General features: G+C 39.8%; 1 protein-coding gene across 4 annotated transcripts in view; it reads left to right on the plus strand.

The window, feature by feature from the left end:
- The window catches only part of plxnb2a.1 (plexin b2a, tandem duplicate 1), a 184,073-nt gene that overhangs the window by 124,606 nt on the left and 44,234 nt on the right, over positions 1 to 15,233 (plus strand). For all 4 annotated transcript variants that reach the window (XM_038738306.1, XM_038738308.1, XM_038738307.1 and 1 more), the window contains 8 exons: positions 5,701 to 6,230; positions 7,991 to 8,317; positions 8,629 to 8,767; positions 9,864 to 10,009; positions 10,149 to 10,325; positions 11,640 to 11,768; positions 13,140 to 13,240; positions 13,442 to 13,568. In XM_038738306.1, coding sequence (XP_038594234.1) covers positions 5,703 to 6,230; positions 7,991 to 8,317; positions 8,629 to 8,767; positions 9,864 to 10,009; positions 10,149 to 10,325; positions 11,640 to 11,768; positions 13,140 to 13,240; positions 13,442 to 13,568 — 1,674 coding nt within the window. In that variant the 5' untranslated portion in view covers positions 5,701 to 5,702. The remainder of the gene's footprint in view (positions 1 to 5,700; positions 6,231 to 7,990; positions 8,318 to 8,628; positions 8,768 to 9,863; positions 10,010 to 10,148; positions 10,326 to 11,639; positions 11,769 to 13,139; positions 13,241 to 13,441; positions 13,569 to 15,233) is intronic.

Genomic DNA, 15,233 nt, shown 5'->3' on the forward strand with positions numbered 1-15,233 from the left:
GTTTTGTTCCTCACAGGATCAGATAAAAAATGAAAAAATTGTCTTGGGAATGGAGTACCTGGGCATTTTAACAGATTGGTCCCTCTCCAAGAATCTACCACAAAGTAAACCACAATGTTTGCATGTAGCAAATCTGCTGGTACCCTAACTGGAATGCAAACCAGACTTTAAAAGATTTAAATGCTTCTTTGGGTAAACTGTTTGTGTCAGACTCACATCTGGACAGACAGACAGGTTTACACACAGACAGTTAGTCAGACAGGCAAGCACACAGACAGAACCATAGATGGAGTTTCAGATCTGGTTTGTCCCCGGGGATCTCTTGTGTCAGAAAACCAGTTTTGTTTGAACTCGTTCCCGCGGGTGAGGTTGTAAAGACAGACAGAGAAAAGGGAGAGAGACATTTATGCAGAGGGAGAGAGAGAGAGAGAAACAATGTGAATTACAAAGAAAAGATGGAAGAGAGAAGCTTAGAGAGGTTAAAGGGAGAGAAAATCAGTGAGGCTTTATTCCCCTGGCCGGAGACTCAGCAGACATTCCTGGATTTAGTTTCACTCCAAACTTTTTAGCAGAAGGGTCAGTGCTCAAGACTTTTACAAAGTATGCTCTCAGGATTTTAATGAGTCACAGATTGCTTTTCTCACTCCTGTATATGTGTGTGTGTGTCTCAGTGTGTTTAGACTGGTATCACTTCTCCATCACAACATTTGCATTTTAATCCCCATTGTTGGTGACTCCAGTTTTCTACCAAATATGTCTTGCTGGTGTGTGCCAGTGTAATCTCACACACAGAGACTCACAGATGTTTGTAATACTATATTTACGCAGACTTTCTAGTGAATACATGCATTTCTAAAGTAACCCAAACAAAGACATGCCAAACTTTAAACCTTGACTCCCGCCTGATAGACTGAACTCCATGTCGACAGACAGTCTGATAGACGTAACGAGATGCTTCTATACAGGTGTACTGCATGAAACAATTAACCAGTTAACATCCCTCTCTGTAGGGCTGCAACTACCATTTACTTTCATCCTCGATTTAATGCCAGATATGGATGCAATAAATCAATCAATCATTTTGTTAATAAATTGTCTTGCAATGCAGTTTTCGGTGAAACAGCTCTAAAAACCCACTGTACGCTACCTGCTCTGCAGCAAACGGCAGACCAACAGCGTTAGAGACTAGCTGGTGAACATAGTGGAGTACTTAGCAGGTAAAGAGACAGATTTTCCCTCAGGAGTTGGTAGAGACCAAAAACATAGAGCCGCAAGAGAGAGAATATTGAAGTTACATTCATCATCACAAACACGAAATAAATGATAATGTTGTTCTGCGTCTGCTGAATTTTTAAAAAGGCTACTGTTTGCTAACACATTTGCCATCTTAAAAGCATAGACGGGATAGATCGTGAACCTAGTCTCGTTGAAGCCACCCGTAGGTTTTTGAAGAGTGTGGCGGTCACCAAATCCAAAAATGGGCAAAGAGGGTGGGTGTAGCTATCCGACAACAAGCGTCTAGCCACCTAGCTGCTAGCCACACCCACTCGCACACACTCAAAGCAGCCACATCCTTAGGCATGCATAACTTTAATCTTAAATATAATTAAAACAGGTGAGTTATATAATTAGACACTCCTGTACAGTTGTCATGAACAGGGAAACCAAAACCGTTATTTTGCACCAGGCTGTAAACATGTTTATTTCTGCTGTAAAGTTGGGCATTTTAACATGGGGGTCTTTGAGGACTGACTCACTTTTGGAGCCAGCCTCAAGTGGCCATTGAAAGAACTGCAGTTTTGGCACTTCCCTGTTGGCTTGATTAATCAGCCCTGCAGGGTGCTGTTTGCTTAAAAAGCATTTCCAGCTTGTTTCTGTTGCCACCAAGTGACCAAAAGAAATCTGTCAATGCAGGTGAATGTAACATCTGACATGTTGTGGATACATTTCCATAATCCTTATGGCCTTATCTGTCCTGCCACTACAATTGATTTCACAAACGGTGTCCCAAATCCTCAAACCAAACAAAGATAGCAACTAGACATGTAAGCATATTTACCATTGTAGCAAAACTCTTTATCTTGAAAAATAGCACCCTGTTCTTGTTTTCTGCTTTACAGCATCCAGCAGATTTCTTAAAATAATTGCACTAAAGCCTCAAAGTGGTAGGATTTAATGATGTTATAACATTATGCCTCACTTGAAAAAAGAAATCTTGAAAGAGCGCTACGCCAGCATGTCCTCACCTTACAAATCAGAAGATCTTAAAGTCAAGCTGTTGCTAACAAGGATGGAAGAACAGGACACACACACACATTTTACACCATTGACATACAGTTTATTCCTGGGCTGACACCAGTCAGGCTTTAAAGAACCAAAGCAGCGGGATGAAAGAAGAAGAAAATAAGGCAGAGAGAAAAGAAAGGGGGCAAGATGGCTGACAGAGCACAGATAGATCCCATGTGGAAACCAAAGATGATTTTCCTTTGATGTGGCAGATGCACACATCCATAACGGGCCCTCTGAGAGAGAGAAAGAGATGAAGAAGGTGAATATACCTGCCGTCTTTTTTCTTTTTACTGTGGTGTTGGAGAGAAATGAAATTTAATGAGAGAGGAGGCCACAAGCAAGGGCAAAAAGAATTTAAATTAAACAATCTTTATCTTGTAGATTAGAAATAGGAAATGTATCCAGCGATACTGCCAAAGAACACAGAGTAGGATACAAGCACAACAGACAGTTTTATCTACTTTTGACTGCCTTGATTGATCAGGGAAAATCGCTGCACCTACGTGTTACTATGTTTACCAAGTTATTTTACGTGGATATATACACTCACTGACCACTTTATTAGGTACACCTTGCTAGCACCAGCTTGGACCCCCTTTTGCCTTCAGCACTGCCTTAATCCTTCGTGGCAGTCTTTCAAAAAGGTGTTGGAAACATTCCTCAGAGAATTTGGTCTATATTGACATGATAGATCATCTCGCAGTTGCTGCAGATTTTGTCGGCTGCACATCCATGATGCAAATTTGGATGTAACGAAAGGTTACTTGATTTACTGTTCACCTCTGACATCAACAAGACATTTCGGTCCAAACAACCTTTCTTCACAATTCTGATGATTGATTTGAACTTCAGCAAGTTGTCTTGACAACGTCTAAATGCATTAAGTTGCCGCCATGTGATTGGCTTATTAGCTATTTAACAAGCAATTGAACAGGTTTACCTAATAAAGTGGCCGGTGAGTGCACATGTCTTATACAGCTCAGATTATAAGATTGCTTCCTGAACAGTTCACGATCAGCTGATTGATTTAATAGTATTCTAGCTTTAGAAATCAAGCCAATATCAGACATTTACTATCAGAAAATCCTGTGGTTGGTCTTTTTCGCTTTCACACCACAAGCTAACCGCACAATAGTCTGGTTTAGAGAAAGAGCAGGGCCTTCCTTTTCAGGCGGCCGCGGTCCTGTTTGTTTGGTCTGCACCAGGGTTTGTTCTAACTAACCAAACAGGTTAGGAAATACAAACCAGCCAAAGCACATCAAACACTCTTCCAGTCTTTCTGGATCTTTGTAGCCTGTGTAATTTTGTCAGAATGCTCCCTAGCTATAGTGGGACCCTCTATAAACGTATGAAACCATCGTTCAAAGGTACCACAACACCTGAATACAGATTCCTATTCATTTGGGGTTCATTGTCTCGGACGCTTTGACATGGAGACGATCAAACCATCGACAATCACAGACATGATGCTACAGAATCGACAACACACTTGTATCACAAAACCTAGTGCAACTTTTATCTGAAAAAGAAAGCTTGTCATTGTAGACTTCAGGTATCTTTATCAAGACATCTTGTGTGATTGCATTGTTAACTGTAGTATTTAATTAGGCAGTCCACCAAAATAGAGTTACCCTGACACAAAAAGATTGTTTTGTATTTCTTTCAGAAGTCTGAATGAAAACACAGTTGAAAGCGTAAATGAATTAAAAAGTTTCCCAGAAAAATAACTTTCCTAATTAGTAGTTATTTTGTGAATGCAATGCTGTTACAAAGTGTTGGATTTCAAATTCAATATTCAGTTTCAAATAATATTCCTGTGGGGAACTTTGGGGTTCCTGTCTTAACTGTTCATTCAAAAGTCTGTTTATGTTATTTCTCCAATGTAATACTTTTGATATCAGTGGATAGGTAATTTAGGCGAGCAGGTGGTTAGAGAGATAAGGCTTTTCACACTAATAAATCCCTTTGCAATGAGGCGAACTGAAGTGAATCTAATTTGGAGAGAGTAAGAGCACAGGGGAAGCTCCAGTCAATTGACCACCAATCAGAACTATCTGATAGCCCCTGTAAAATCAGTGATTGGCCAGTAAAATGCCTGATCACGGGAGCGTAAATAAATGAACATGATGTGACTCTAAACAGTTTGATTTACTGGACAGAAGATCAAGACGATGCTGCTGTAATGAAAAACATTTTTTATGATGCACTCAGTACAATTTAGGAGGGGAAATGATCTTGTGGAGTTTATGTGAATCATCCAAGAATAACCTGATAGTAGCATCATAAGCAAACAGTTTTTGCAGAAAGATGTTATTACAGTGAGCGTGATGTTACTGCACACTGGAGCCTTGTTTTACAGCCACAGGCCACAGCTATAATTAAACACACCCATCCAGACTAATGGAAGGAGAAACTCAGTATGTCAGACAACTAATTGCTACACTCAGTCTCTCTTTTCACACACATACACACACTTTTGTCTTTTGTCTTTGCTAATCTAATCTGTCTCAGCAACTCTCACTTTTCAGGCCGTTACCTCCACGGTCTCCTCCTCATCCTCCTCCACCTCTCGTTTTTTTTTTTGGGTTTTAATGAGAAACTTCTCATTACCGCTTCTCGTTTCTCTTTGCTTTCAGCGTTCATTCTTTTCTCCTTGAGTTTCTGCTGCTGTTGGTGCTGTCCCACAGTACAGTGTTCTGCTTTGTTTAGAGGACAAGCACTAACTGTCTTTGTCTCTTAAAGTCAAGTTCAGTGGGTTTATTGTCAGGACTGTTTGTCAGAAATACAAAAGTTTTTACAAAACAGTTTAGGGCTGTAATTTAGTATTAATTTCATTACAGATTAATATGTCATTTATTTTTCTTTAGTAATTAATTGTTTAGTCAATATATTATCTGAAAACAAAATTAAAACATCTCTCACAATGTCCCAGAGCTCAATGTGACATCTTTAAACGTCTGGTTTTGTCTGACCAACAGTCCAAAACTAAAAGATAGTCAATTTACAATGATATAAAACAGATTAAAGCAACAGTGTTCAGCATTCCTGCTTGATAAATGACTTCAGATTAGGTCATTATCAAATAGTTACTGATTCATTTTCTACAGATGGACTAATCGATCAATCTGACTTACCGCTTTTGCACAGACGCAGCAACAAAATGTTAATTATTTCAGAACTTTGCCAGCGCAGTGGATAAGACGCATGCCTTTGATGTGAGAGACCCAGGTTCAGTTCCCCACAGTAACCCTCTGTGTAACACAGTAACACGTGCGACCTCTGACATAGATAGCAATTGTAAGTCGCTTTGGATAAAAGCGTCAGCTAAAATGAATAAATGTAATTGATGTTGGGGCAAAAAGAAAAAGAAACACAACTAACACTTCTTTCTTATCTCTGTTTTTCCAACAGTCATGATGGAGCGGTGGTTGGCGTGGCAGTTTGCCCTGTTCGCCCTGGCATCCATTTACCTCAGCCCCTCCCAGGGCAAAAACACAGTTTTTAACACAGAGTTCCGCTCTGAGTTTCTGATCAACAACGTGGTGGCCGATCCTCATACGGGCCGGCTATACGTCGGCGCCGTCAACAAACTCTACCAGCTGAACTCTGACCTCGAAGTCGAGGCCCACACCGACACGGGCCCAAAGCGAGACAACCGACAATGCACGCCGCCTGTCACCGACGCCTGCGAGGAGGCCGTGGACACAAACAACCACAACAAGCTGCTGCTGGTCCACAAGGCCAACAACGAGCTGGTGGTCTGTGGCAGCGTCTACAGAGGCATCTGCTCTCTGATGAACCTGAGCAACGTGGAGCAGCTGCTGTACTTCAGTGACACCAAAGGAGAGAAGTCATACGTGGCGAGCGCCGAGGAGGGCGTCTCCGTGGTGGGAGTGATGTCATACTTCACCAAGGATAGAGATAACTTCACCGTGTTCCTGGTAAGAAGGAAAAGAAACACTTAAATATATAATTTCCAGTGGCACCGAGGGAATAAAAAAATAAAAATAAAGAATATGAATGATCACTTCCATCTGTGATGTTGTGTGAACAAACGCTATAAAATTGCAATTTGTGTGGAGAAATGAAATTGGCAACCATATGGGAAATGAACGCTCTTGTCAGTTAGTCACACAGTATCAGTGGATTGATCTTTACAAGATGTTTTATGATGTTCTGGTGCTGTTGCTTATTCACACCCAGCAGACATAAAGAAACATTATTATTGACATTGTCATACATAATGAACATAAGTCCAATATTTGCTCTTTTTTTTTAGCTCTGTTTTGGTCACAAACAAACTGCTTAAAAAAAAAAAACCTGGCTCTTCAGCTATTTCACCTTCTTCATCTAGTTGCTTGATCTATTGTTAACATAAAGATATTGATAAGTGTAGCTCCCTAATGCAAGTCACAAGTCATGATTAAAGTCTTTGGGTGCTAAATGGGGAGGTGATGGGGCAGTGGATAAGACACGTGCCTTTGGTGTGAGAGACCCGGGTTTGATTCCTACTGTGACCCCTACACCAATGTGTCCCTGAGCAAGACACTTAACCCGTAGTTGCTCCAGAGGCGTGCAACCTCTGACATGTATAGCAATTTTAAGTCGCTTTGGATAAAAGCGTCAGCTAAATAAATAAATGTAAATGATGACCATTGGATTGAAACAGCATTTGACTATTTTCCTCTTAATGTTGTGAGTTTTACATAACTTTTTGGTACAAAGGCCTGATGATAAACTGTGTAAACTGTGTGACACTGTTGTTCGGTCGTTCCGCAGTCTCAAGTCAGATCAAGTCTCCGACAAGTCGTAATTGCGACATTGCAGTCCATGCCTCCAGTCTCAAGTCTAACACTGGAGCTTAACACATAAAGAAAACGTATATAAAGCACTTTGTCTTAATGACAAAATGAAAACAAGACCTTTTTCAGATGCTGCTGTTATGATTAGTTTCAGCGCTGATGAGGAAAACCTAGGATTTGGACCCAGGCGCAGTCACCAGGCAGAGCAGATTTGTTAATAAAATGTGGAACTTACAATGATGGTGAGGCAGGCGGTTCAAAACAAGGCAAAATTAATCCAAACAAAGAAGCAAATTAATCCAATACGGCATTAATTAGAGTGCAACAACAACATCAGGGCTGAGTGATAAACATAGATGAAGTAGTGGTATGAAATGGCAAAGAATGAGGGGAACAGACCGACTAAATACCGCAGTGAGGAGGACATAACGAGACACAGGTGAACTCAATGACACCAGGGACAGAACAACTTCAAAATAAAACAGGAAATACAGGATACATGAAACACAAACACCCCAGAAACGTGACAGCCTCATTACTAGGGTTGGTTAGGTATTGTTTAAACTTTTTACGATACCGGAACCAAAACCAGTACCCTTAAAGTGGTACAGATACCAATGGAGTACTTCATTTGATACCTTGCTATTTTTTGGTTGTTATGGACAAGCAAGGAGATCTTTTTCTTTTTAAAAAAACCTGTTATATAAAAATATTGGGAAACTGTATCATATCGCTCCTCATCCTAATTAGGTCATCCTCAGAGGAAGGAGGAATTTAAGTTAGCCAACTGGAGACGTTTCGATACTATTCGATACTGGGCTGTTTCAGTCGATTAGCGGTATCGCTGCTCGATACCCATCCCTACTCATTACATAAGTTTGATGTTTCTTCTGTCTTAGGTTGGAAAGGGGTACGGCAGCCACGACAGCACCAAGCTGATCTCCACCCGCATCCTCAAGGACTATGGTGATTGGGTGGTTTTTGACAGCATCATAGAGGCCTCAGCGGTCCAGGCCAACCCCTTCGTCCTGCGGTACCTCCACGACTTCCGCTTTGCTTTCAAAGACGGCGGCTTTGTGTACTTCCTGTTCTCACGGACGCTGGGGGTTCAGGACACCAAGAACTTCACCTTCATCTCCAGGATGTGCGAGAACGATCAGGGTTATTACTCCTACACCGAACTGCAGCTCAACTGCAGCGCTACCAACAAGTACAACAAAGCTCAGGTAATGATAATACAATCTTCAGCCACTGGGTCGCCGCAGCATTTTTTTTGAGGGCAGCAGTGATTTGGAAAAACACATTTGGACATTTCACGTTTGGATGCGTTTGTGTTAAATTGGAGCCTTTTTGAGAATGCCTCGATCCTGACCCTGGAAAAAAACTTTATAAATTGGATTTAAAATGCTCTTGAACTTGAAATAGCTTCAACATATTGGGTCTTTACTCTCACTGTACCACTGTTATATCAGCTAAATACATATTTTTATTGTGAACATCTAACATTCAGCATTTTTATCTGTTCCTCGTCTCCCAGGCCGCCTATGTAGCAACACCAGGTGATGTTTTGGCTCAGGCTATGACCAAATCAGGCCAGTACGGACCAGTTTCAGCCTCTGACAAGGTGCTGTTTGTCACCTTCACCTCTGATGAAGACCCACTTACTTCTGCCTTGTGTAGGTGTCATCTGAATATAGGCTGGTGTTCCTGGTATTTTATGTTGGCTGACGGTTGTCTGTTAGTTGCCATTTATAACCATGTGGCTCTGAAATATATTTATATTTCACATATCCTTTTGTTCAACACAAATCTGTTAATAAATCTGAGGTTCAGAGTTCATTCTTGACCTTGGAAACAGCAGCTGATAAAACAAATGTACTGCACATTTTACTAAGTAAGCAATAATCGCATGATCTTCATCAACAGAGCGAAAGTTCAAAGTGCATTCCTCTACTTTAAACCTCAGCTTTTGAGCCAACATGGACGAGAAGTCGTTAAAGTGCTCAGAGAAAAATGGCAGTTTTCTCATATATAGCTTCACATAACAGCAGGGTAACTTTATCTGGCGATGAAGATCATGTTATATGACAGAAAGCTCCAGAACAGCAACTTGTGGTGAGAATGTGCAGAAATTATTCTACGCAGCCAGACAAATCTGTCAATACAACTGTTTAACACCTTAACAGAGTGATCAAAACCCAGATTTTCCATTATATTGAAAATAATTTAAATGGCTATACAGTTAAAAAATATCTCTATTTTCCTTTTACCAAATAACATACTGTTATTTAATAACATACTGTTATTTGGTGCATGAGTCCAAAAGTGAAAGAGTGATTATTATTTTCCTTAGGTCGCCCAATTCTTAGAGGTGTGGACAGTCTTGACAAAAATGCGCCGCAGTTGAAAGTTTTGTGTAACCTCATTAGGATGTACACATTCTTTGCAGACATTTCACCTACAGTAAAGGTCGGGCTACAAAAGTATGGTCTACTGAAATTTAGTGGTCATAAAGCTGTAAATCTCTTTAAACTTTGCATTACTCATTCTTGTACAAATATTCTCAGGTTTTAGGTGGTCAACAGAAATCAGCATTTATTTTTTTCTTTTATCAAAAAAACCCACTGTAAATAGTTCGGACTTGCAATCCTTAAATATTTTGTTTATGGTTTGTGATTTTTGACAGAAAACATGGACTCATTTCAGCTAAATAGAAAACTTAAAACTGGTGGAAAACAGGTAAAAATTTTGTGTTTTTGCTCCTGTTGATAGGTATGTACCCTCTGCAGTCTATAAATAAGAGGCTGGTGGAGATAATAGGAGCCTGTTACAGCAACACCGGTATCATTAACGAGAAGTCTGCTGTCTACTCGCCTTACTCCTCCAAGTCTGAAGAGCTGTGTCTCAGCAGTAATCAGGTGAGGAACTATGCCTTTGTGTGAGAGATAAAAAGAGACTGAAATAAGAGCGAGATAAATATTGACAATGAGTCAAAAATTCAGTATTAATATGAATATTCTACTAGTGATTTTAATTTCTGTTCTGCTTCATCAAAAGCACATGGCCCTCAATTACAAGTGTGGAGCCGAGTTCCTGCCTTCCCCATTGGCCAGCAAGGCCGAGTTCGCCTTAACAGCTGAGCCCCAATTAATCCGAAAGGTTCACATGACCGCCGTGGCTGTGGCTGTGGAAATGGGGCACGCTGTGGCGTTTCTGGGCACCGCCACTGGAGAGGTAAAGCCTCCCCGGCTGACTTTTCACCATTTATTCAGTTTTACAATCCTTAGTCTTAGCTTTGGTGTGTAAACAATAAATATAAATAGCTAAATAAAAGTTATTAATGTTTTCTGATGATGTTAAAGGTTTGTATTGACTGAAAAGACTGTAGTCAAGTAGGCCTATATTGTTAATGGTCTTAGGGACATCATGAACCTCACATACCCAAGGAAAAGAGTCTTGTACTGAGCAGCTAAAAACGTTAGCTAGATATCTCACCAGCTAGTTATCTGGCTAGTTAGCTGGTTAGCTTATTATAGTGCTCGCAAGAAAGTTAGGGGCAGTTGTCAAACCAGAGATCGCAGTATAAATCTAAGGTCTTAACAGCTAGGCTACCAGAACGCCTCTCTAGAAAGCTCACCAGCTAGTTGGCTCATCAGCTGATCATATAATTCTGGAGATGCACAACCTGCCAGTCAGTTATGTTGTTATATCATATTATAAACTGTTTGTGGCAAAACCAAAGAGTTATACAGTAAGAAATGACTGTTCGGGCGTTTGAGTGCCACAGTAGGTTTGTATTGTGGTTAATATTTTAGAATTCAATAAGAAAAGGCAAAATTATAGTTAAATAATTAATTAAATAATTATTTGGATTTAAAGCGTTTCTTAGTTTCCTGGAAATGAACTGATATCTAACTGTTACTTCCAACATTTAGTATTGTGGTACTACTAGTAATTATAGAGAAAATGTACAAATAAATGCACACATCCAATCAATTCCTAGTGACTGCACATTGTTCTGGAGATGGTGAAGTGGATAAGACACATGCCTTTGGTATGAGAGACTCAAACTCAGGTTCAATTCCCACTGTCCTCCAATGCATCCACAATGATTGTAATGTTGTATTAATTCTGCACAAAAATGTGATTTGTCTACTGGTTAGCATACTAGAAAAACAGGAAGGATCAAGTTTTCAATAATACATTTATACATTTTTATTTTGGTTCACAGTTCTTTCAATGACATTTTCAGGAAATAAACAAGAGTTTAAACTCAACACAGTACAATAAACCTATATAAATGTCTCAGAACCTTGTCTACAAATTCCCCTTTATTGTTTTACTAAAAAACACAGTTTTCCAGGAAACCTCCAAATAAAGAGACCAGCTTTTTATAATACATTTTATTTCCTGCAGTCCTAAACTGCTGTGAATGAGCTTTCTATCCTGAGAAAGCTGGACATTTTTTCCTTCTTGTCTGTACAAAGGAGAAAATCCAGAGTGCAGAGTGGGTCAAAGTGTGTTAATGCAGTATTTGTGTTTCTATAGATGCTGAAGGTACATCTGTCGGCCCATCCTGAGGTGTACTCGCGAGTTGTGATCACAGGAGACAAGGTCAACAAGAACCTGCTGTTCGATTCCAGCCTCCAACACCTGTACATCACCACAGAGAAAAAGGTCAAACTCACTCAGACTTGGACACATTGATCGTTCTTTTTTTTTTTTACTAAATCCATTTCTCTCTCTTCCTATCCATCTAACACCTCTGTGTCGCCACATATAAAGAAGGTCAGGGACTCAGTCATGTGCTTACTTCTACTGTTTCATTTCATCCATCACGCCACGAGTCATTTATTCTGACCGTCTTATTTGATCATTTATTCGTTCGTTCGACTAACGCCGATACATCCATCTGCATTACCACACAGGAGTCAGCCATTGATTTATTCACTCATTCTCTTTTCTCTTCATCTGTCTTTCTCTTCTTTTGTCCTTTCATCTTTCGGTCGCCATCATTCTCTGACGCCACACCGAAGTGAAATTGATGTTATTGATTCAGAAATGAATTAATTAGAATGCACTTCAAGAGGGCAATTTACTTTGATCAAGTCAAGTGACGATACTCGAGCTTGTTCCATCTGCTCATTTAAATTTATTAGACCCAGCTCTTCTTGTCAGATAGGAAAATTATTTCCACAGCTGGCTGGAAGAACTTCTCTACTAAAAATACCATCCATCCAAGTCAAGACCAAGAAAATATTATACAGGGTAAATACTAAGTGATGTATATCTTGGGTGTAACTCTGAGCACATGATTAATCATTAACCCCGCATTCATGTGGTGTTATAATCAGAAAAATGTGTTCACAACTGGGACTATTCGCTTGAATGCCCCCTCAACTACGACTTGCAAAGTCAGCGAAAACTTTGGTACTCGATTTGTAGTTGACGTCATATCACGCAAAAACATCACAGATCACAGTAAATGCTTTTTGTATGTAATTTTTAGTATGGTATTAGGTTAGCTGCTGTCTGCGTAGATGACTTAAAGCTTATGAAAACACAGAAGTAGGAAAATCAACTTCCCAACTCGGGAAGTGGAACCATCCGAGGAGTACCTGAATGCAGCATAAGGCAGTGCATTAAATCTGACAGCTGGGAAAGTAAAACCGTACAAACACAAAACCAAAACACATGTCCCAAATGCATCTCAGCATTTATCACCTGTATTTTTCTCCAGACATTCTTCTTTTAAAAAAAACAAACAAACAGGATAAGTCTCTTCTGTACGGTGTCCATTTCAGGCCAAGCTTGTCAGGCTCGGCTCTGTACTGTCGGCCTACAGTACAGTAATTAAACGTTGCAAGGATATCATTATCTCTGATGTCCATCGTGAGAAACTGTCCATAAATCTGCTTAAAAATCAGACCTTGCCTGAGAATCATCCATTTTTTTTGTCCTAATCGAAAGGGTTACCTCTTACCCTTAAGCTGCATGTTGTTCACAATTACAGCTCATTCACAATAAAAGTCTGACTTCTATATGCAGATCACAATGGTTGCAGTCCAGGAATGCCACCTGAAGACAGACTGCCACTCCTGCGTCTCGCTGAAGGATCCGTACTGTGGCTGGTGTGTCCTGGAGGGAAAGTGAGTCAATCTGTCTGTGTGTATAAAGGTTTCAAACAAACATCATGTGTTTCCATCGTGTATGTATTAATTAAACTAAAGTAACACTATCGCTTTTACTTTTTCTGTTATTTAGTGAAACGTTTTAATTGAGTCAAATTTCTGAGATGAGATCGAACTATTAGGGAAGTTTGATATTATCTCCATCTGCTTGACTCGCAGGTGCACCAGGAAGCAGGAGTGTAGGAGGTCGACGGAGGAAAACACCTGGCTGTGGTCACCCAATCAGCAGTGTGTTCGGATCCAGAGCTTCAACCCTCCAAACCTCAGCTGCAAAAAGACACAGCAGGTAGGAAGTAGAGAGTGATACCGATGGTGTGAATGAACATGCATATTATTCAGAGTCTTTCCCGCTGCGGAGTGGAATCCCCCCTGAGCCAAATTCGGTTCTTGCTGAGCTCTGCTAAATTTAAACCAGTCAAACCTCCTGAAACTCTCGCAGACTTGGAGGGCTATGTGTTATCAGCAGCTTTTCAAACAGGCTCCTAACGTGGTCCGCCAGAGGCCCTCAAGGGAGTTACAAAGAAATAAATACATTTTTAATGAACAGTGGCATTATAATTTACTATTTTTGGATATGAGCCAGATGTATATTGCATAGAATCTATATTGTTTGTGCTGACAGTTGCTTTGACTCTGGAGTTTCTGGGCTGATTCAGCTCATAAAGTGAAATAATGCTTGCTTGGAAATGTTGTGTCACACCCAGAAACTGCTGATGATAACTTGTTTTGGTGAATCACATATGAGCAACAGGATCAACAGTGCTGATTTCAGTTAGGTTCAAAACAACACGGTTATACCTGATGAATGCTAAATAATAAGTATGTTGCTGTCAATTAATTGCACGTGTCCTCCCCTTTCAGGAACTGTTGCTAAGTCTGTCAAGCTTTTCCATTCTTGCACGGAACATGTTTAGTTTAAACTTTACAATGATAATTGTGACCAAAAACACAACTACACTTCATCAGCTGTAACTAGCTAGCTAATTAAGCTAGCGTTTGTTTCAAGAGTTGGTTAAAAGCCTCCTGCTGACTTTTTTAAAAATGTTTCCATCTGATTCATTTTAAAATGAGAACCCCGTAAAAGGGTTTAAAACGTTCACTTGATGGCTTTCTAGATGCTATCATGCTAAAAGACTCAGGCTAAGCCTCAAAAGTTGATAATATAATACATGGACACTGTTTGACTCTTAGCTTACATAATTAGTTATTATTTTCAAATAGCATTTTTGTTTTTTTACTTTTAACCTTACAGAAGAAAGGAAGATGATGATGTAAGTGCAAAAGTAATTCTAACTCGGTAACTAACTAACTAAGTTTGACTGTGGTTACTGGAGTGTTAAACTTTCCCAAATCTAGAGCAGTTCAAGTTAACCTGAACATCTGGAACTGGCTTCCACACAGTGGTGAAATACTTCATAGTGAATGTGACAGCCATGAATGGGATTTTTTTTAATATAACCTGCAGTCTAATCTGGTTGGCTAACAGTTAGCTAATGATATGCTAACTATTTGCTGTAGTAGTGGAAGAAGTACTAAGACCTTTTTTATTTAAGTAAAAGTAGCCATACCACAGTGTAGAAATAACTATTACCAGCATTTAAATTTTGCCTAAAGTAAAACTACCAAACCTTTTAACTAGTGATGTGCGATACCACTTAATTCCTATCCGATCCAATACCAAGTAATACCCAGGCTGGTATTGCCGATACCAATAGTTTTTACATATTTCTAGTTTAATGTGACCTCCCCCCTCCCGTTTCTGTATTTATGAGAGAAATAAGGAGCAGGCTGTGGCCTTACCAATTCAAAATAATAGCTGCATAATGACAAGACATCAAACTACTGTCATATTCTTTAATTATAGCCTAATAAAAATATCCTGCTCAGAACTACCGCTTCATATCATCATCCTATTACTTTCAGTTAATCTCAGATGTTTAGCGAAGTTTGC

This window comes from Micropterus salmoides, unplaced genomic scaffold (assembly GCF_014851395.1).
Source record: "Micropterus salmoides isolate LMB-PRFRI ecotype aquatic unplaced genomic scaffold, ASM1485139v1 Ms_hic_scaffold_23, whole genome shotgun sequence".
Lineage (NCBI taxonomy): Eukaryota > Metazoa > Chordata > Actinopteri > Centrarchiformes > Centrarchidae > Micropterus > Micropterus salmoides.